The sequence below is a fragment of the Uloborus diversus genome, chromosome 2 (genome assembly GCF_026930045.1).
Source record: "Uloborus diversus isolate 005 chromosome 2, Udiv.v.3.1, whole genome shotgun sequence".
Lineage (NCBI taxonomy): Eukaryota > Metazoa > Arthropoda > Arachnida > Araneae > Uloboridae > Uloborus > Uloborus diversus.
Genome location: NC_072732.1, coordinates 111,621,053 through 111,641,910, shown reverse-complemented (window position 1 = coordinate 111,641,910; position 20,858 = coordinate 111,621,053). Strand labels below are relative to the sequence as shown.

General features: G+C 36.3%; 1 protein-coding gene across 2 annotated transcripts; it reads left to right on the top strand.

The window, feature by feature from the left end:
• The first annotated feature begins 2,319 nt into the window (after nucleotides 1–2,319).
• LOC129217243 (uncharacterized) lies at nucleotides 2,320–16,497 on the top strand. 2 transcript variants are annotated; one of them, XM_054851517.1, is made up of 5 exons: nucleotides 2,320–2,444; nucleotides 3,597–3,732; nucleotides 7,107–7,249; nucleotides 12,663–12,750; nucleotides 16,144–16,495. In XM_054851517.1, exons 1-5 carry the CDS (start codon nucleotides 2,390–2,392, stop codon nucleotides 16,304–16,306), a joined length of 585 nt encoding a protein of 194 aa, XP_054707492.1. In that variant the 5' UTR covers nucleotides 2,320–2,389; the 3' UTR covers nucleotides 16,307–16,495. The 2 variants fall into 2 exon arrangements, 1 of the variants encoding a protein (XP_054707492.1); XR_008580202.1 differs by having other exon boundaries at nucleotides 2,419–2,507; nucleotides 16,144–16,497.
• The last annotated feature ends 4,361 nt before the right edge of the window (nucleotides 16,498–20,858 follow it).

Sequence of the window (20,858 nt, the reverse complement as noted above, 5' to 3'; positions counted from 1 at the left end):
AAAAAAATCTAAATTACATATAAAGTAGTAATTTTAGAGTCACTCTTTGCTTTTGTATTACTATTTTAACTGTTACTTTTGTTTAGGTTTAGAAAAAAATTTTAACTACTAATTTGTCCACTCTGTTCCACTTCTTGTGTAACAGAGTGGACAATTTTATGGAAAAAGTTAACAAGTCCCATATGCTATTGATGTTTTTCAAAAAGCTTAGCTTAACATATTTATAGAAAAATTGAATTAAATACAAAATTTTAAAAAATGAAACATTGTCTATCTATTTCCTCTGCTTAAACATAGAGATTACTTCTATATTCAATAAAAGTGTCCACTCTGTTACAGGTATGTCCATTCTGTTACAGGAATATTTTAACTGATTTGATTGTAATTTTTTTAAATATTTAATTTAATGGGTAATTTGCATAGAACTACACAATTACTAAATAGAAAAATTCAACTTCAATCTTTTTTCAAGTTTGTTTCATATAATAATCTAACTTTTGCAAATGATTTTTTAAAATTTTGTATTTTTGAGTAAGAAAATTAGCAATAAAACTTAAATGTGCCTTTTACAATGACATTTTAAGCATTTGTATGAAAGATATGTTCCATTTGTTTATATTAAACAAAAAAATTCAAAAAATAATTGAAAATTTTGAATTTGTTATTGTTTTTAAATGTGTAACAGAGTGGACAAAATCTTTCATTTCTGATGAAAGAACTGAGAAAACTGGATATTAATACCAAGTTGAGCTAATTAATTTTTATAGTTCAGATAAATTAAACCCTTTTGCCATTATTTGACATTAATTTTTGTTGGATTAGATATAATTTTGAAAACTGAAATGTACCATGTTCACCGGAATGACCCATATAGTTAAATCTTTCGTAATAGCATTTACGTGTCTGTCTGAAAATACGATATTTTTAACCGTTTAAAGAAAGGGGAAAAAATAAATGAAAGACACACATGACTTAAAATACGAGAAAATATATCGGGCCGTTTGAGGATGCAAAATCTCTTTTTTCCCTCGTTCCCGTCGTTTCGCCGACACGAAATCCATAACTATCTCAAAAGGTAAGATTAAATGTAAAAACAGGCGGAGCAGGGGGGGGGGGGATTTTGTCTCAGGCGAACAAAAATCGAGGGCACCTCATTTTCATGTTTCATTTTTTGATTTGAACAACTTTTTGTTCAATTAGGAACAAATAAAAAAACTGAGCAGCATCACCTACAGGGAAATTTAAAGAAAATATGACCCATAGAACCAAGGGCGATGTAGTGCCCCCTTCAAATGCTGCAGAGCTCCTGTGAAGAACACAAATTGCCTAAAATCAAGATTAGAAAAAAAAACATCAATGCTCTTTAAACTCTAAAATTTCAATGATGCAGTGTGCGCCATGCCCCTCCATCTTAGACAGTCCTGAAAAAATAAAAACTTATGTATATATATATAAGTTTTAACTAATATTTAAACTATATATATATATATATATATATATATATATATATATATTGAGCAATCACTATTGCTTATTGTTCTCATTTGACCGTTTTTGGTGTCCGTGTCTTTTTCAACTTGCACCAGAAGCCTTTGCAGCACCACCGCCCACCGTCCTCTGCTGGCGGCGCGGCTGCTCCGGTTTTGAGCTATCCGCTTCTCCTGGTCGGAGGCGTCCATGTCCTACACACACGCACGTTCACACACATACACACACACGACTTCACACACATACACACACACATACACTCACACACGCCGACGTGCATACACACAGGTCTACGCACACACACAACTATGCACAAGTAACCGCCCAGGAGGAGAGGCAGACTTGGGGGGGACAGGAGCCGTTTCTTGAAACAATAACTCCAATGAGTAGGATCCTGTCTCAGTTCGTGATTGCAAAAAACATAATTTGAATTCAAAATTTCAGAATTCAAATTATTATTATTATTATTATTATTTTTTTTTTTTTTTTGCAATCGGTAAAACAATGCATAAGCGAAGAAAGTGAGTTTTCCTTTTATGAGAGAAAAAGATAAATTTTTGATGTGCTATCGTGAAACAAATATTGGTATCTGTATCTTTCTGCTAGATTACTTAATCAACTGAATGTCATTTTGGGACATTTCCAAATTTATGACTTATTATTTTCTGCAACATCCTTGGGTAAAATAGTCATAAATCTCTTCATTGAAAGATACATTTTTACTCCTATAATCATAGTTCACATCATCAAATTTATCTGTATCTTGAATTTATTTAATGCTTCCTATCTCACTCAAAGAAGGTATTCTTTGCATAATGCTTGGAAGAGATACAGATAGGAGAAAACTTTTCATATAAATGTACATTTATTGAGCTTATATTCATCTGTTTTACGTCACAGGATGTTGGATGTGTCTACGTATAAGATGCTTTTTGTAGCTTTTTTTGCTTGCGGAGGTATGATACATCTTTTAATGAACTAAATTAGTAAAAGTTCCCTTTAAGTTCAAGAATTTTGAGGTAAAATAGTCTATCTCTCAGATTTCCTTGAAAAGTTTTCGTTTTATAGCTGAGAGCAGCAATGTTCCTATCAATTTTTTCGAGGGTCTCTCCCAATAATCCATTATGCACAATATGTGCGTATGCGATCATATACATTATATGCGTAAAAAAATGTTTGAGAGTATACGGCGTATATGGAGTATAAGCCTAATGGGAACATCCGTGACTGAGAATTATCTCATAAGACGACAGACTAAACGAAATAGTGATTTCATCCAGAACGATAATCGTGAGATTAATTTATTAGGAGTACAGAGCCGGAATCGGACTGCTTTTGTAGTAAAGGAGTCGGGGGTCGAAAATTTAAAATTTCAAGTCTGTCATGTCCCCTCAAAATCTGCAACTCAGCCTGTGCTTGAGGGGAAAAGGAATCGGAGTCAAAGGCTCTAAAATTCTTGGAGCCGGAGTTGGTCATATTATCTACGACTCCGTAGCCCTGGAATTTATCAGATCTGCGGAGTCGGAGTCGCAGGGTAGGACTGATTTTCAGATAAAAGTGTCGAATCTTGAAAATTTCAGGAATCAGAGTCGGCCATTTTTCTTCCGACCCTGCAGCTCGACCAAGGCTGCAGAGTCAGAGTCGGACTGATTTTTGGATAAAAGGGTAAGAGTTGGAGGTGTTAAATCTCCAGGAGTCGGGGGTCGGTCATTTTCCCTCCTTCTCCGCAGCCCTGGAATTTATGATAATCATCAATGTGTCTTCAACGTCCCCCATCTAATAATTCTATAACGCATATTTTTATTTGCATAACATTAACCATCTTAGCGTAATAAGTGCTGACTAGAGCCGGACTATACAATATATACAAAAAAGTCACCAAAAGATGTACTAAAAAATATGCACTATATTTTCTCCTAAAAAACTTACAAAAAATCACATTATATTTTTGGTGGATATATTTGTTTGCTACTAAAACGCATTAAATAGTTATAAAAATCAAACAAACTCTTTGTGCAAGATTCTCATGTTCTTTCAAGTAAGATCAGAAGTGCAATTTTTTATAACTCATTTACGCAAAGTTTTTTTTTTTTTTTTTTTGCTTTCAGTTTTCCTTTGTACTTTGGCAAAGCCTACGTGCGATGATCATGAAATTTTGAATGTATGCTCTAAAAATGCAGAGACGTTATGGTTCCACAGGATGACCTGGCCAGAGAATTCAGCTGAGCTTAGTTCCTTCTGTCTGTAAGTATTGCACAAATAAAAGTAATATAACTGCAGCATCCTGGATTATTTTAATCCACAATTAATTTTTAAACTGCACCACTCACGTTTTTATGATGCTATTGCATCTGTTGACATTTGCCAACTGAAAAAAACGAACTTCTAAAGTATTATAAAGTTATTCGAAATAAAGAAATGATCATACATTATTAAAATTTTAAAGGGAACTTAGAATTAACTTAAAGTTCTGCTGTCACTAAAAGTAACTGTTAATCATGAGAAAAAATGTGCTGTGAAATAAACAATTTTAATAAAATTAGTGCCATTTTGATCCATAAAAAGTAAAATTTCGGAATGATAATAAGTCACCATTTTTATTTCATAGTGATACAAGATCTCTGTACTTTATAATATCGTACAGAATATTACGATGTAGAACTCGTTGTTTCAACAGCTTTAAAGCAACATTCAAGAATATCTTCCAAGCAGTAACTTTGTAACTGTTGTATTATGCAATGAGCTGCTTAAAGCTGACGTGGTCAAAATCCTTTCTAGTTCCCACTCCAAATATATACCTCTTGGGATGCTGGATCAGAGGTTGCTTGGCTCTTGGTCCTGGTGGTTGGGTAAACAAGACAGAGCTACCTTGAGGACATCATCCAACCAGTTAAATTATTTGCAGCACTAGGTATGGGGAACGGGGGCCTTGGAACGTTGTATTACAGGGTTACCAACTTAGGGTAACGGCACCAGTAACAGACAAGGGTCCAGTAACAGACAGTCGTAAGTTTGGATTTGAATAATAAGAGTTTCAGGCGGGTAAAACTAATGTTGTTGTGGCTCATGAATACGGTGATACCATCTAGTGTTATCAGAGTGAATTTTATGAGTCAGTTGATATTTACAAGGCAGTGGTGGAAGGTTCTGAACAGCCACCTTGAAGTCTGCCGGTGTTTCATGTTCATTTGATTTTAATGAGGTTTTCGATCTAAAAATAAAAATTCTTTGCACATTATGAAGAGAAAAGGGGAATTCTGTCCATTACTCATCCTTTCCCGATCACACCTGTTACTGGTTATCATCAAAATTTTCGGTGTCTGTTACTGGGGGGAGGGGGGGGGTCGGACCTTTTTTCGAAGTCGAGCAAAAAGAAATAGAATTCACAAATTCATAGGATCCAGAAGCAGCCAAACGTTAGATGAGATGTAGTTGTATATTAGAAAAATAGTTTTAAAAGTCTAAATTTATTAATAGGCTCAGAAAATGCTGTTAACCTGAGAGCGATGTATTAAGCATGTCTGTTACTGGTGCCGTTACCCTACTTTATAAAACAAAATGTGGAAAACTACCATTATAACCGTACATTTAGACCACTTGGTTCAAAGTATCTTTAAATGATTTTACTTAAAATTAACTACCACAAAAGCTAAGTTTTTACAAATTTGGGTTCTAACCTCATGGGGAAGGAAATCACTGTTTGTTTATACTAAAAATTCAACCAATTAAACTGAATATGTGCAATGAAGGCATTAAAGAGATGATGAATGTTAATAAGCATGCCGCCCCAATCGTTGAAAAACTAACTGATGCTAACACAGTGAAATGATGCTGAACCAAGACGTATCAGATACAATCAGGGACAGTGAAAATGAAAATAATGAAAAAAAGACGACATTAAGATACACTCCTTGGTTCGTTAGATATTATCACAGGACTTAAACAACGGAACTTAGTTATAGAGTAAGGTCAGTAAGAAGAAGTTATTGCCGAAAAATCCAAACTATGGAAGCAGAGAAAAATAACGGACGCAGTGACGCAGTCACCAGAGAGGTTTTGGGGTTGCGACCCCTCCTAGAATTTTAAAACATTCATTTCCCTCGTACAAATAAAGGGGGGGGGGGGGAGACAGTATTTAAACATTACCATGCGAGATAGGTTGCCACAGAATATTTTATTGCTTTCAATTATCCGGAAGCAGTCACAAATTAGTTTCCAATTCCTAAACATAATACAAGTAATGTTTCTTAATGAACACCCCTACGGTTTTAAGAGAGCTAAAATGTTCTCAATAAAGCGCAACAGTGTATTATGGAGAGGGAAACTCTGCGCTTCCAGCACTGCACAAATCCTTTTTTGGGAAACCTAAAGAAAATAAACCTACCACACACCGGATTTTCCGAGTCTTCTTCCCAATTCTCATCGAAAGATCGAAATCGTTATTAGTTAACAATTGACATTTATAAAGACATTGATGCCTTTTAAATGATCTCGCTAAAAAAAAAAACACAAGAAATGAATAAGATTAAAGTAATGTTAACGAATAACGATAAATATACTGTGCTTTTTCCGATTTTCTCCGCTTTAAAGTCATTATGATACCAATACGATTACTAATTATTTTTAATCGAGTGTTATAAATGAATAATTACTAATCCTTGGAAGCTCTTTGATTAAATGTGTTGAATATTTTTAACTTATAAATGAATGCGAAAGAAAGCAGCAATTTTTGATTTTGAAAACCCTCTTAGAAAACACTTCTGGCTGCGCCACTGAACGAACATATTCGGTGTATCTAGTACCCTCGGAAATTGTAGTACCTCAACTTCAAATATTTGTTGGCGAAAATTCTTTTTGTTGAGGGGTTTTTTTTTTTTTTTTTTTGTCGTTTATATTTCTATTAAAGCATCTGACTTCACTTGTAATCGTTGCAAGCGTGCTTCTTGCGAAAATAATCCGTGGCCTAAGTGGCTGAGCGAAAAGTTTTAAGTTCGAAATTGTTGCAGTTTGGAGGCTTCAGGACCATTGAGCAGATATGAAATGGAGGGAGTGGAGACTTTCATTCATGAAACCAAGACCACAAGTCACGTGATAGATTTTAAAGCAAAGCATTGGAAGAAATCGGGTTTCTTTTGCTTGCTTCACGCAAAACGTGCCAACTATTCATCGCTATTGAGTCACGTGACTTGAGGTATTGGGGTCGCCAATGATTGGACTTGCTCTCTCCATTTTAATTCCTGCTCTAAGTTCAGGACAGGAGCGTCCCGATGGGAGGACACGGGAGGTCACCGTGACCTTCAAAAAATGTCTTTATTCTGCAAATTTTGTCTAAAAATTCGGAAAAAATGTCATAATTCGACAAAATTTGTAGTTAATCAAAATTACATTCGGCGAAATTTGGGGTTCCATTCTGCAAAATTATCATCCTTCGGTAAACATTCGTGTTCTATTCGGAAAATTGAGTCTTTCCGCCTTCCCAAAAATTTGAGTTGGTTTCTGTATTTCATACTTTGTACTGTATGTTTTTTGATGTCTTGATAATTTCCTTTGTTTCTTTTACCAAATTCAATGACATCATCGTTTTACCTCTCAGTTTCTTTTTTCCTCCCGATATTTAGCGAAGTGCTACAAGAACTGGAATGCGAAATAGAATTCGCTAGCAGGTGTCCAGAATCGATGACAGCTGATTACCTCCCTGGCATGCTTCAGATTCAATCACTCTATGGAAATATTTGTGATTCATCGAAACCGAATCAAAATGGTAAGCAATGAAATATTACTCTTCCAATAGTAAAAGTGAGTGAGAAAAATTCTACTAATATGAAGATAGGCAAATTATTACAAATCTTTTAAAAGTAATAGTGTTTTAGAGATTTGATGACTTTATATAATTGCCCAAGATTTTGGTATAACAGTATCGATTTTATGACATTGACATTATAGTTATCACTTGTTTTGAACTCTCTACAATTGTGTTACTTTTTTTTTTCTTTTTCATCGGTTAAAAGTCGAATTCATTGCAAAGCAAAAGATAATCTTTACTAATAATACAGCTCAAAGTCTCTTTGTCTGGATATCGGCATCTCTGGATGTCTGGATCTCTGTGACGCGCACAACGCCTAAACTGTTTGGCCGATTTTCACGAAATTTGACACAAAATTAGTCTGTAGCATGGGGGTGTGCACCTCGAAGCGATTTTTCGAAAATTCGATTTTGTTCTTTTTCTATTCCAATTTTAAGAAAATTTTACCCAGCAAATTATCATAACGTGGAAGAGAAAATTACGAAATTATCATAACGTGGAACCGTAACATTGGCGAGCAAATGAACATAGCAAATTAGCGAGCAATTCATCATCCATTATTTGAAAATATACAGGCAAACCAAATGACCTTTTAATTTTTCTACTACGGGCAAAGCCGTGCGGGTACCACTAGCTCCTGAATAAAAAGGAAAACATTATGTAGTTATAAGGAAAACCATTTCTTGCGCTCAGTATGTTAGATCTCAAGTTTTAGTTAATTTTAATCACAACGATTTCTACAGTTTCGTTAAATTCCAACATAAACAGTCACAGAATCTATGCAATGGAAAAGTACGTTCAAAAATTCAGATCAGGACAAAAGGTTCAGAGACAAATTAGTTATCCATATATACGAGAGGGTTTCAAAAAATAAGGTGACAAGAGCTCTGACGAGTGTGCAGATTCTCTGTATGCAAGGACGGATCTAGAAATTTTTCAAGAGAGGGGCGATTGATTTTTATTACTTTCTTTTTTCTGTGTATACTGATTTTAAAATAGTGATCACAAAGATTTGGGACTTTAATTCCGAAACAGTTCCGGGATTGTCCCAAACCCAAACCTCTCTTCTCCCAACATCGATGAAACTCGTCTAAATCTGCGTTTTGTAAACTTAATTTTCGAAAAATTACCCTTGAAGGAGGGGCGATCGCCCTCATCGCCCCTCCCTTGTATCCTTCCCTGTCTGTATAAATAAAAATTTAACACTGAAAGTAACGAAGAGCTCTCAGAAGTGATCAGAGCTTCCAAACGGTGCTGGTGGATGGAGCTGGGTGTTCGCTAAAAGGACGAAATGTCATTTCTGCGTTGACGGAAACGTGGTTCAGCATTGAAATAAGCAGTGTGATAAGTTTTTTTTTTTTTTTTTTTGAGGTGGGGAGGCATTGGATCACTCTTCTTACAGTCCCAAACTCACACCAAGTGATTTCTATCGCTTTGGTCCTGAAAACAAGTTCTTCTGCGGTAAAGCACTCTCCTCTTGCAGTACTTCTACATGAGAGCACCTTACATTGCAGTACTTCTACATGAGAGCGCTCCCTCTTGCAGTACTTCTATTAGAGAGCTCTCTCTCTCTCTTGCAGTACTTCTAATGAGAGCGCTTTCCCTTGCAGTACTTCTGCACGAGTGCGCTCTCTCTTGCAGTACTTCTACAAGAGAGCTCTCTCTCTCTCTCTCTCTTGCAGTACTTCTACATCAGAGCGTTCCCTCTTGCAGTACTTCTGCAAAAGAACTCTCTCTACCTCTTTCTCTTGCAGTACTTCTACATGAGAGCGTTCTCCGTTGCAGTATTTCTACGTGAGAGCGCTCCCTCTTGCAGTACTTCTACAAGAGATCTGTATCTCTCTTGCAGTACTTTTACAAGAAAGAGTGCTCTCTCTTGCAGTATTTCTACAAATAAGAGTTATCTTTTACAGTGCTTCTACAAAAGTGCGTTCTATGTTGTAGAACTTCTGCAAGAGATTATCTTCTGTGGTTGTATTCCTTTCCATCTTCTTTGTTTCTCTCTCGTTTTTCATATAAGTTGTATGACGGTGAAGAAAAAGAGCATTGTATACTAAAGAGCGAAGATGCAAAAAGCATTTTACGAAAAAAAAACATAATGAATATGATTATTTGCAATTTTGAGGTTGTATACTTTCAGTTATCTCGCCAAATTGACTTTATGACTGTTTAAATGACATTGGGAATTAGGTTCCCTTCATTGTATGAAACTTTTAAACAAATCTTGGGGGGTTGTCCGCAAATAATGTCAAGCTTCATTCGAACGAAAAAGTAAACCTTTTGAAATTCCAGTGGTTTCGTTTGGCGGGTAAACGTGGATTATAAGGGACGTATAAACGTGAAGTGTCACACGAAAAATTTTCATTGCATTACCTATCCTAGTATTGAATCTACTTTTTGACCGATTTCCCACACTCTGAGCAACATCCAATTCTAGTAATTTTGATGTTTTTCCTCAAGTGAACGTGATCACATTGAAAAAGTAATTAAAAATGAAGAAATGTTTAACATCTGAAGATTGCCCATTTCGGATAAAGAGTAACCCTATAACACTGCATTCAAACACAATTTAATATCCTAGTACGGGATTTGACCCTTTCCAGGACAGGCCCGGATGTGCGTACCCGCAGTGCAGGTGGCCCTACGTCCTTAAGGAGCTTAACGCCCAAGAAATTGAAGGAAAACTAGCACTAAGAGTTACACTCCTGTTTGTGAAAATTGCAACACCATGAAGGAAGTATCATAGTTGAATGAAATTTAATACACAGTTGAGTGGTAATGGTACAAATAAATGAAAACCTTTTCAAACCAAACAAACAATAAAAAGAGATAGAAATTAGTATTTTGTGTTGCCACCACACGCCGCAATAAGAGCTGCTACTCGACTCGGCATGGAGTGAAATCAAGTTTGAATATCTGCCTGCGGAAGAGTATTCCATATTGTTCATATGCACAACATGGTGGACAATATGATATGCTGGGGTGCCATAGCATATCATATTGTTCATATGATATGCTATGGCACCCCAGACCATAACTCCAGGTGTTCGTCCACTGTGGCGTTCGATAATGTACTCCACAATGTGCCGTTCACCGGCATAGCGCCTGACACGAATTCGGTCATCATGGTGCCACAAATTGAAGCGGGATTCGTCAGAAAAGGCGACCTGCTGCCAATCAGCACGTCAGCTCCTATGTACATTGGCCCATTGTAGCCACAGGCGGCGATGGTTTTGCGTGAGAGAAATCCTGTATAAAGAAATCCTTGCGCGTAGCCCACGCTGCGTCTCCGAATTGATGAAGCACACAATGATATACCTATAGCTGTTGACCACTGTGCTGCAATCGTATAGAAGAAGCTGTGCGGTCCGTCAGAGCCATATGCACCAGGTGTCTGTCATCGCGAGCTGACGTCACATTTCGGGATCCACTTCCGGATTTCCGAGACGTCCGACCCTAGTCCACCCCTGCTTCCAGACACGCATGTTGTGCTACTGTTACGCTGCACACGAGCGGCTACTGCACGATAAGACAATCCTTCTTCACAAAGGCTGACGATTCTGCCCCGTTCAAACTCCGAAATTTGCTCAAATTTCGCTTTCTTCGAAGAGGCATAGTAAAGATTCAGTTAACGTTTACTCTAGGATATAACCACCGATAATCAGTATAGCCGTCTATTTATGTTCGGTTCGATCCGCCGTTCAGAGGGCGCTGCTCAGCATACGCATGCGCTAACGGTCTGCAGTTCTAATCATTTGTATATCATGCTCTACTTTACATTTCTTGCAATTTTCAGCTCACTCGCGTAAGTCCTTCGTTCTGTTGCAATTTTCACAAACAGGAGTGTATTAACGTTGCAAATATACACTGTTGGTCTCTGGGGAGGAACCTTACAGATTTTGTTGCAGTGGGGCCCAAAATTCATAGCTCCGGGCCTGTTCCAAGCTATAAGAGAATAATTTGATTCATGAGTATAAGGTTTCTTCCCCCCCGGAGAAATAATGTTGAATTTTTGGTTTTTTCTTCGGCAGAAAAGCATTTTGTTTATTGCCGTTATGTCTTGACAATTGGGTGTTGCCAGCGATGTTGCGGTTATTTTTCAATAGCAGCATGTGGAGTCTACGGTTATTTTATAATCCCTGTGGATATGGGCATTTTATAAGCTCGTATATTCAGCTTAAATTTAACTAAGCTAATCTAAAAATGCCATTAAAAAAAAATAAAAAATCTGTGGATTTCGGATCAAAATTGATTGCTTATTTGAAATCACCATATCCAAATTTGGTAAGATCAGGTACGTTTGTAAATTCAACGAAGTTTTTGTCCCCTATGCTATTTTTGTGGCGTCTGTGCGAATTGAAAAGTCTAAATATATGTACTCATTGTATCCGACAAAACAATGTGCATCGACAAAGTTATTTAAAAACATATTAAGAATTAGAGTGCGTTTTCAGTGAAAACGTGTGCCGAACATTGATTTGTCAATGTATACCGACAACAGCGAACACCAATACAACTATACATTGGTAAAAAAGAAATCCTGAAATTTTACGGTAAAAGTTACTGGCATCGATGTTGCAGGTAACTTTAACGGTAAAATCCTACTTTACTGTAAAATTTTACTGTAGAATATACAAGAGTTCAAAAACGCAAAATGCGAGCAGCAGGTTCGAACTGGGTACCTTTGTAGTTGCAGGCAGCTTTAGCCCTGGTTTCCAAGAAGCAAAATCACGGAGCTTTGGCGTCGCTACTCGGCGTGACGCTGAAACCAAAGTCAAGTGATTGTGGCGTGGCCACTCACGACGTCGATTTAGCTCGGGCGCGCATGCGCAGAAGAATCAAGTTTCCCTCTCGGCGATTCGCTCCTAGGAAACCAATGCTTTTGCTGATCGTCGTACCAGTTGGAACACATCGAGTGAGGGAAGTATGGTGTTATCTGCTTCGCACTGTAAGTCACGTGGTGTGTCCATTGGCACTGCAATTGTTTATTTTTGTCGGTACAACTTGCTGTAGGTTTCTTCTGTACTGCAAACACTCCATTTTTCAGCAATATTTACCATAAAAGTTTCCTAAATTTTTAACAGTGTACCTTTTTTAGTGAAATAAATGTCCTGTTCTGTTTTAATTGCCATTAAATTGCTTAAATTCCATCCCAACGAACAAAATTTGCTGTTCCTTGAAATCCGTTGTAACGGGATTAAAATATATTTCTCAAAGTTTTCTAAACAATTTTTAAAAAAATGCTCACCAGAAAAATTTTATTCAAATACTCGGTTGAAAAACTGGGCTGCGACAATGAGTAATTCTTTTCATTGTGTTACTTTTTTCAACGCACTTAAATGTATGTATTTTTTTTATCTATTGAAAATAGAGTTCTTCAAAAATATCCCTTGCATAAACAACCATTGGCAAAGAATTTCTGAAGAATGTAAGGAAAATGGAACGCTCATTGACTCTTCGTAAGTATTAGCATTTTATTTATTTATTTACTTATTTATTTATTGCTGTAATCAACAACATATAAAATTTTTTATCCACGACTTTTGGCATTTATTTGCAAGCAAATTTAGCTTTTGAAAGTTTCTTACCAAAAAGTTCATGTTTTCAACATGAGCAACGTTCAACTGATTTAACTACAGTGAAACCTCCCTTAACGGACACTCCTGAATAACGGACACCTCTAATTAACGGACATTTTTGCAAGTCCCAGTCCCTCAATATAGGCCATTCCATGTATTTCACTCTGAATAACGGACATTCCGAATAACAGACAGTTATTTCACAAAAAATTTCCCTTGCGATCGTAGCACTTCCGTTTTTTTTTCCTTTTCACTGAATATCTTAGTAACTGCTTTCCTTACAAAGCTTTTCATCCTCCACAACTGATATTCCCCCCCCCCCCCCCCGTCATTTCCTTATCATTGTTTCTTGGAATTAAAAGGGTAGTAATGAGCAGAGGCAGCACATTGGGGCTTAAAAGTTGTAGCAGAAAAAAAAAAAAGAACTAACAGACATGGTACTTTTTGCGGGCAGCAAAAAATGAAAAAGAAAAAAAAGTTATAATTTTGTTACGGCTAGTTTTGAGAGCATTGAAGCAGATAAGTGAAAACTGATGTCAGTCTAACAATTAACGTACGTTTTTCTTAAGATTTTAACGAATTTTGCACACAATAACTATTCAAAAGTTAAGATAAAAAAGAGGAAACTGGGAGCTTTTTCTAACTGGGGCTCTCGGGAGATGCAATTGAGTAAACCGGCGCCGGAAGGAGTCGGCTTTAAGGCGCCGTGGTTTCGTTGGGCTGTTAAATTTTTTGATATGAAGAAGGTTTGCCCATATTCAAGGTCATATTGCCAACTGTCCATCATGCAATAGTGATTCTCGAGATAAAATAAATTAATTAACCGCAAAAAGTGTGTGGGGGGGAGGGGGATGCTCCGCCGAATCGCCGCCGTTGGTAATGGGATATTCATGCCATGAGATGAATTGAGAAGCAAGCGAACCTGCTTTTCATGCAGCAGTCGTAACTTTTCAGTTGCAAACTTTCCTAAAGGCGTGTTGACTTAGTTGATTTTTGTGTGTGACAATATAATTTGAGTTTTAAAATGGCAACTAAAATAAAAGGATGAAGAAGAAAGCTAGAAAAATAATTCTCTTTCTGGATAACGCCACATCTCAGCCTGATGACTTAAAATTGCAAAATGTTAAGTTGCCATCGAACACCACCTCTGTATCCAACCCTTGGATCAGGGTATTATTCGGAGTTATAAAGTAGGTTACAGAAAGCTTTTACTCAGGCACATTCTTTCACAGATTTCTTCGTGTAAATCTAGTGAAGAATTAGCAAAATCTGTAACAGTTTTGGATGCTGTTTCGTGGATCACGTCAGCTCTCAAAAAAGTGAAACCTGGGAGCGTTTCAAAATGTTTTAAAAAGGCAGGGTTTTCGTTCAGGAGTAAAATGATACCTGACAGTGCATTAGGAGGAGCAGAAGAGGGAAAAGTTAATGAGCTACTGGTTCATTTGGATTCAAAAGTCAGTGCTGAAAACTACGTTCAAATTGAAGAAGATAACTTGAACGTTTCAAATTTCATTTCTCACAACACAACTGAACCATGTGTTCTTTCTGACGACGATGAAGATGAGCTTCTCGTGATTGAAAATGGTGTTTGCACAATTAGAGACTTTTCGGAAGCACTGAAATACATTAAAGAATTGAAAAACTTTTTCCTGAGCAAAGGGGACACTGGAGGACCTGCTAAGGTAAATGATTTAAATATTTATATTGAGAAACAGGCTTGTAATGCAAAAAAGAGATGTCAAACTGTTTTAACTGATTGCTGTAATTGATTAAATGCTTTTTAAGACAAGTGTGTGCTGTCAGTATACCTTTATTAAGAAAAAGCAGATTAATTACACTTGACGTAAAATGTAGTAAACCTTTCGCAATTGTTTCGATTGTGTTCTACAAAGGGAACAACAGCCCATTTTGAAAAAGGTAAATTAAGTAGTTCCTCCTAATAGCGGACACCTCCCAATAACGGACAAAACTTCTAGTCCCTTCACTGTCCGCTATTCGGAAGTTTCACTGTATTTAAATTTTAATAATGTTCTTTCCGATTAACAGAAAAAAAAAATCTTTTTAAATGGTGTTGTTTCCTTCAGTCAAAAGTACAACTTTTAATCGCTAAAATTGATTGAAAAGCAAAAAAACAAAAAACATGGAGCACAAGGTGTGGTCTTTATGACGTCACAAGTGATGACCTTTGGCGCGTTCAATGTTTACTCTTGCTCTCTACCGCGTTTACAGGTTATGATAATTCAGAAGCGAATTAAATATTGCGCTCTACGCTTGCTATCGACCATATTGTTGCCGGAACATGTGAGTAAAGAAGCGAAATAAATTTTGCGCTAATGGCATCAGTGAATGGCGTTTCATCACTTGTGATGACATGCGCAAGGGCGTAAAAAGAAAATTGAATCTGCGCACCGATTAAAATAATTTTTTAAAAACATTAAACTTTGTCAAATTAATTAAAAAAAATGGTCAAATCCTATATTTTTTAGCATGCTCTTTCAGAAAAAAATACTTTTAAAATTTCGGAAACAACCCCAATGTTTCAAGAATAGTTTCAATTTTTTCAAATTTATTGCTTAAAAACTTTTTTGTCTTCATTTGAAATGATAGAAATTCATGAAAATTTTCCACTGCAATGCTTTACGTTTTTTTTTTCTTTGCAATGTACAGTAGACCCTCGTTTCACGCGGTTTCGATTATACGCGGTTTAAGATTTGACACCTTTATTTTATTTTACGCAGATGAGTTTTGGTTTTACGCGGATGCGCAATACAAACAGATAACATTTTCCCTTCTTTCAAAATCCAAACTCCTAAAGACTGCATATTACATGTAATAAACTGCATTTTGGCGTGCTCATAATCGAGCTTGAGCCTCTGGAGACATTTGAAGCAATTGGTTCCAATGCTCTTTCGAGAAGTAAAGTTATTAAACTCACACAGTTCAGAACTCACAGGAAGATATTTTAGGAGTGACAAAGGCGGCCAAAACCAACGAGAATACCGACCGTCTTTATGCATGTTGCGCATAAAATTCGATATAAGTACACATTAAACTTATTATACAATACTAGAACGAAGTATTTTGTTATATGCGGAACAAAACATCTATTTTAACACTAGTATTGGGTATCAATTTACGCGGTTTCGATTTACGCGGCATTTCCGTGGAGCGTAACCCCCGCGTAAAACGGGGGTCTACTGTACTCTTTTTTTTTTGCAATGATGTGTGTCAGTTCTTCCTTTAGGTTTTTTAATTTGAAATTTTTTTTTCCAGATGTGATAGCTCCGTTACGCATTTCGCAAAATGCAGTTTCGATGCAATACTTAACAGTTGTGGTGTGGAAGTGTTGAAATTGTTCTATCGTCTTCTGACTCCGATGCTTTACATTTTCGAACGTATGTGCGTGCCATTTGAAAATTTAGAAAAACATATCTGAAATTTTTGTCTGATTAATATTTTATATTTGCTGGCATTTGTAGGGGACAAAAAAAAAAGGGGGGGGGGAAGGAAAAAAATGAAATATCCAATTTTTTGTTATTTAATTATAATAAATCACATTTGGATGACTTAAAACAGACTATTGTAATTTTCTTGTTTTTAAAATTATTTTCCCCATTATTCTTCCTTCGTCATTATTAAAGCGAAGAATATAATTAGTTCTTTTGTTTTGGTGTTATTTCTTTTCAAAAGTGTGTCATCACACACTACCCCCACCTCAAACATCGTTGAAAGTATAAATTTAGAAAGGTGCCCCTCCCAGGCCCGTCAATTCAAAGTTATCTGTGTGTGGGGGTGGAGGAGGGGTTCAAAAGGTTCAGTACATTTCATACAGAAAAGCAACGTGATACATATACAAATGGACAATTTTATTCCAACATATTGTTACAAGTCCGCTGCAACTCCAAACTTTCTTTAAATGATGACACAGTTCTTGGGAAAACACAGGAGATTTATTTACAATTACTAGCTGCGTGCCCGGCGTTGCACGGGCTACCTAAAAAATGTAAGAGCAGTCCAGTTGATGCTTTTGTAGTACACTGACACTAGTTTCTAACGCGTTAAGGAATAAATAAATGCGCGTAAAGCAAGGTTTAACTAAGGTTAGGTAACTAAAAATAAACTGCATGTAAATCACTCATTTACTTTACGACGTGCACGGTCCTCCTCGAAAATGAAAGTTATGTCATGTGACGCGTATTTAACAATCAGGCTTGAACAAAAAAAAAAAAAAAAACAGCAAAATTTTGCTGCAGATTACGGCAAAATAATCGAAAAGTAAACAACTTAAACACCCTGATTACAGGAAAAGCCTTAAAACAAAAGCCTAATTTTATTTCTTTATATTCGAGGAAAAAAATTGCAACAGATGTTTCTTTTCAATGATTTTCTTCACGCTGTAAATTTTAATAAAAGCGTTCATCCGGAAAGTTGAGTTGAAGCACTGAATAATAATTTGAATGGAGGAAAGCCTTCGAAAAATAGTGATTTGATTTTGAAATCTAAGAGTCATAATTAAAAGATTTTAATTGATATCTCCGCTAATTATTATCGGAGAATTATGTTAAATAGCCAAACATGAAGACGGGAGGATTACGAATCCATCAATACCTGGTTCGATGGTCAGTTCACTGTCGTTCGGGAGAAGAAGCTTGGACATAGATAGATAGATAGAAAAATACTCAGATTTTATATGTATAAGATGTACGAGGAATATCGTTAACAACTGCTAAATTAACCATAGCAATCAGGCAAACATCAATTAACACCGTAAACTCAATGGTAAAACACGTATTTATATCAAAATACGTAATAACACAGCGCAAAGCGCAACGAGAAACGAATCTCCGCAGTTAGAAAGCAAACCAACTTAACTTCCCCATTCACAAGACGCCCGGCGTTTTATACCGAGCAAAGAAACACTATGTAGAAAATCTTACAAAGTTCTACAAATTTCTCATATATCTTCTTTTTTTATTCCATTGACAAACCTTATTGTTCAGAAATGGGGGGACCGTATACTTCAATTTAATGTTAGGGGGTTGTATGTACATTACAAGAAACTATTTACAGGTTACGATACTAAGATAACTTTAGATGAACGATAATGGAATAAACGCCAAATTTAGCTAGATTACAACAAATTAATCACATTGACTTGCCCTTGATGACTTCCACAAAAGATTTCCCTACCGCTTCCCTTTTCCGTGTTGAGTTCAATGCGTTGAAAAGAGATAAAATGGAGGGTGTGAAAACTTTCCTTCATGAAGCAAAGATCCCCAGTCACGTGACGGATTTTAGTTGAAGCATAGAAAGAAATCAGGTTTCTTTCCAGTAGCGTAACTTCAAATTTACGACCTCCCAGCAAAATATGAGTTTGAGCCTCCTCCTAAAAATTGTATCAATCTATACTTTTAGTACGAACTCGAAGTCCATTTTGTCACCACGAGGTCAAAAAACTGGGGAAAGGGGGGGGGGGTTCGTTTTTCAAAATAATAAAATAAAGAATATCACACCACTGGAATCGCTATCAAATTTATTATTATTAATTTATTTTTAAAACACTTTTTGTGTATGCTAAAAAGAAGGAACCTAGATTGAATGTGTTTTCGACATTTTTTTTTGTATATGATGTGATACTTATTAAAAAAATAAAACAGGCCATACATAGTGCGATCCTTTTATTATATTTTACACTATTCATTCCTTATAAAACAAATAAAAAACAGCTCATCCCAAGACATTTTTTACCTTCCAGACGCAAATGAGATATGATTCCTGTCAAACTACTTGAACGCGCGATTTCTAATGTAAAATATCAACTTGGAAAATATTACGTAAGAATGGGTTTGATCCCCCCCCCCCAATGTAAGGATATGAAGAGATTTTTTCAGCCCCCTCCTCCCCTTCAAAACCCTTACATTATTAATATTGCCCCCTATAATGCAAAAGCTCTATCAACAAGCAACGGCAAAATTAAAATTTTTAAAAAACCCTGACTGAGTCGCAACTGTAGAATCAAGAGGAAAAATTGAAAACTCTTTTAAAAGCCTTATATTATTAAAAATCAATGTCAAGTATTTTATTTGCTACTAGCGCGGTACCCACACGGCTTTGCCCGTAGTAGAAAAATTAAAAGGTCATTTGGTTCGCCTGTATATTTAAAAATAATGGATGATGAATTTCTCGTCAATTTGCTATGTTAATTGCTCGCCCACGTTACGGTTCCACGTTATAATAATTTCGTAATTTACTCTTCCACGTTGTGATAATTTGCTCGATTAAATGCTCTCAGAATTAGAATATATAAAGAACAAAATCGAATTTTCGAAAAATCGCTTCGAGGTGCACACCCACATGCTACAAACTAACTTTGTGCCAAATTTCATGAAAATCGGCCGAACGATCTAGGCGCTATGTGCGTCACAGAGATCCAGACATCCAGACATCCTCCTGACAGAGAGACTTTGAGCTTTATTATTAGTAACTAGTGGTACCCGCACGGCTTTGCCCGTAGTTGAAAATTAAAAGGTCATTCGGTTCGCCTGTATATTTACAAATAATGGATGACGAATTTTTCGCCAATTGGCTATGTTCATTCCCTCTCTCATTCCACGTCATGATAATTTCGTAATTTACTCGTCCATCTTATGATAATTTGCTCGTTAAAATGTTCCTAAAATTGAAATAGAAAAAGAACAAAATCGATTTCTTGAAAAATCGCTTCAACGTGCACACCCCCATGCTACAAATTAACTCTGTGCCAAACTTCATGAAAATCGGCCGAACGGTCTAGGCGCGTCACATAGATCCAGACATCCTCCAGACAGAAAGACTTTGAGCTTTATTATTAATAAAGATAAAGAAAAAGAAAGATAAAGATTCAATAGAAACTGGCAACAGATAAAAATTTTAAATCTTTGCTTTTAATTTCCTTGCCGGCCAACAATGAATTCGATTACAAATCGCGTGAATAAAAGCTTAGCCGTGATTAAAATCAGCTTTAAAAAAAGTTCTAGTTCGAATTCTATGAAACATGTAAGTTCCAAACACATTCTATCCGACTCGGAAAAATATTCTCTTTATTTTGGTACTAGTGGTACCCGCACCGCTTTGCCCGTAATAGAAAAGTTAAAAGGTCTTTTGGTTCGCCTGTATATTTACAAATAATATATGGTGAATCTTCTCGCCAATTGGCTTGTACCCATGTTACGGTTCCACGTTATGATAATTTCGCAATTTCCATCTTATGATATTTTTGTTCTTAAAATTGGAATAGAAAAGAACCACATCGAATTTTCGAAAAAATCGCTTCGAGGTGCACACCCCCATGCTACAAACTAACTTTGCGCCAAATTTCATTAAGGTAATTTCGGCAGAACGGTCTAGGCGCTATGCGCGTCAGTGAGATCCGGACATCCTACAGACATCCTTCGGACAGAGATACTTTCAGCTTTATTATTAGTAAAGAAGATAAAGAAGATTAATTTTAAAAATTTTAAACTATGTTTTCACTGCAAAAATCGCGAAAACCTTTTAAAGGTTTTTAATAAATATCTTCGCTAATTAATGTCACTTAAAGATGCAACCTAGCTAAGAACCCTCTCGATCAACTCTTCTTTCGAACAAATTTTTTTTCAAAATCGGTCCATTCGTTTAGGCGCTAGAGTGACACAGACAGACACACAGATACACAGACACGTCAAATTTATAACCCCCTTCCTTTGTGTGTCGGGGGTTAAAAACTGCAGGTTTTCAAAACGTGAAAATGCTTGGTAGATTTTCTTTTGAATCTCATTTCCTACGATGCTGAATGTTTGTTGTAAATACAAGGAAAAAAGTACGATTGACTAAATTTTTGAGGCTTTTTTTTTCTAATTTCCTAGAAGGACGGGGATGTGAAATACGCTTGTAGATACGATAAAAATAAAACCCACCTGTTGGGGTTTCATAATTATAAGGTTTCACTCACCGATCTCTGGTCGGCGAAA

What these genes read in the sequence shown, in the direction of transcription:
- LOC129217243 (XM_054851517.1), top strand. Translation starts at nt 2,390, where the DNA reads ATGTTGGATGTGTCTACGTATAAGATGCTTTTTGTAGCTTTTTTTGCT. An exon ending in AGCTTTTTTTGCTTGCGGAG is followed by an intron (nt 2,445 to 3,596) that starts GTATGATACATC and finishes TTTTGCTTTCAG; the next exon opens with TTTTCCTTTGTACTTTGGCA. An exon ending in ATCGAAACCGAATCAAAATG is followed by an intron (nt 7,250 to 12,662) that starts GTAAGCAATGAA and finishes TATTGAAAATAG; the next exon opens with AGTTCTTCAAAAATATCCCT.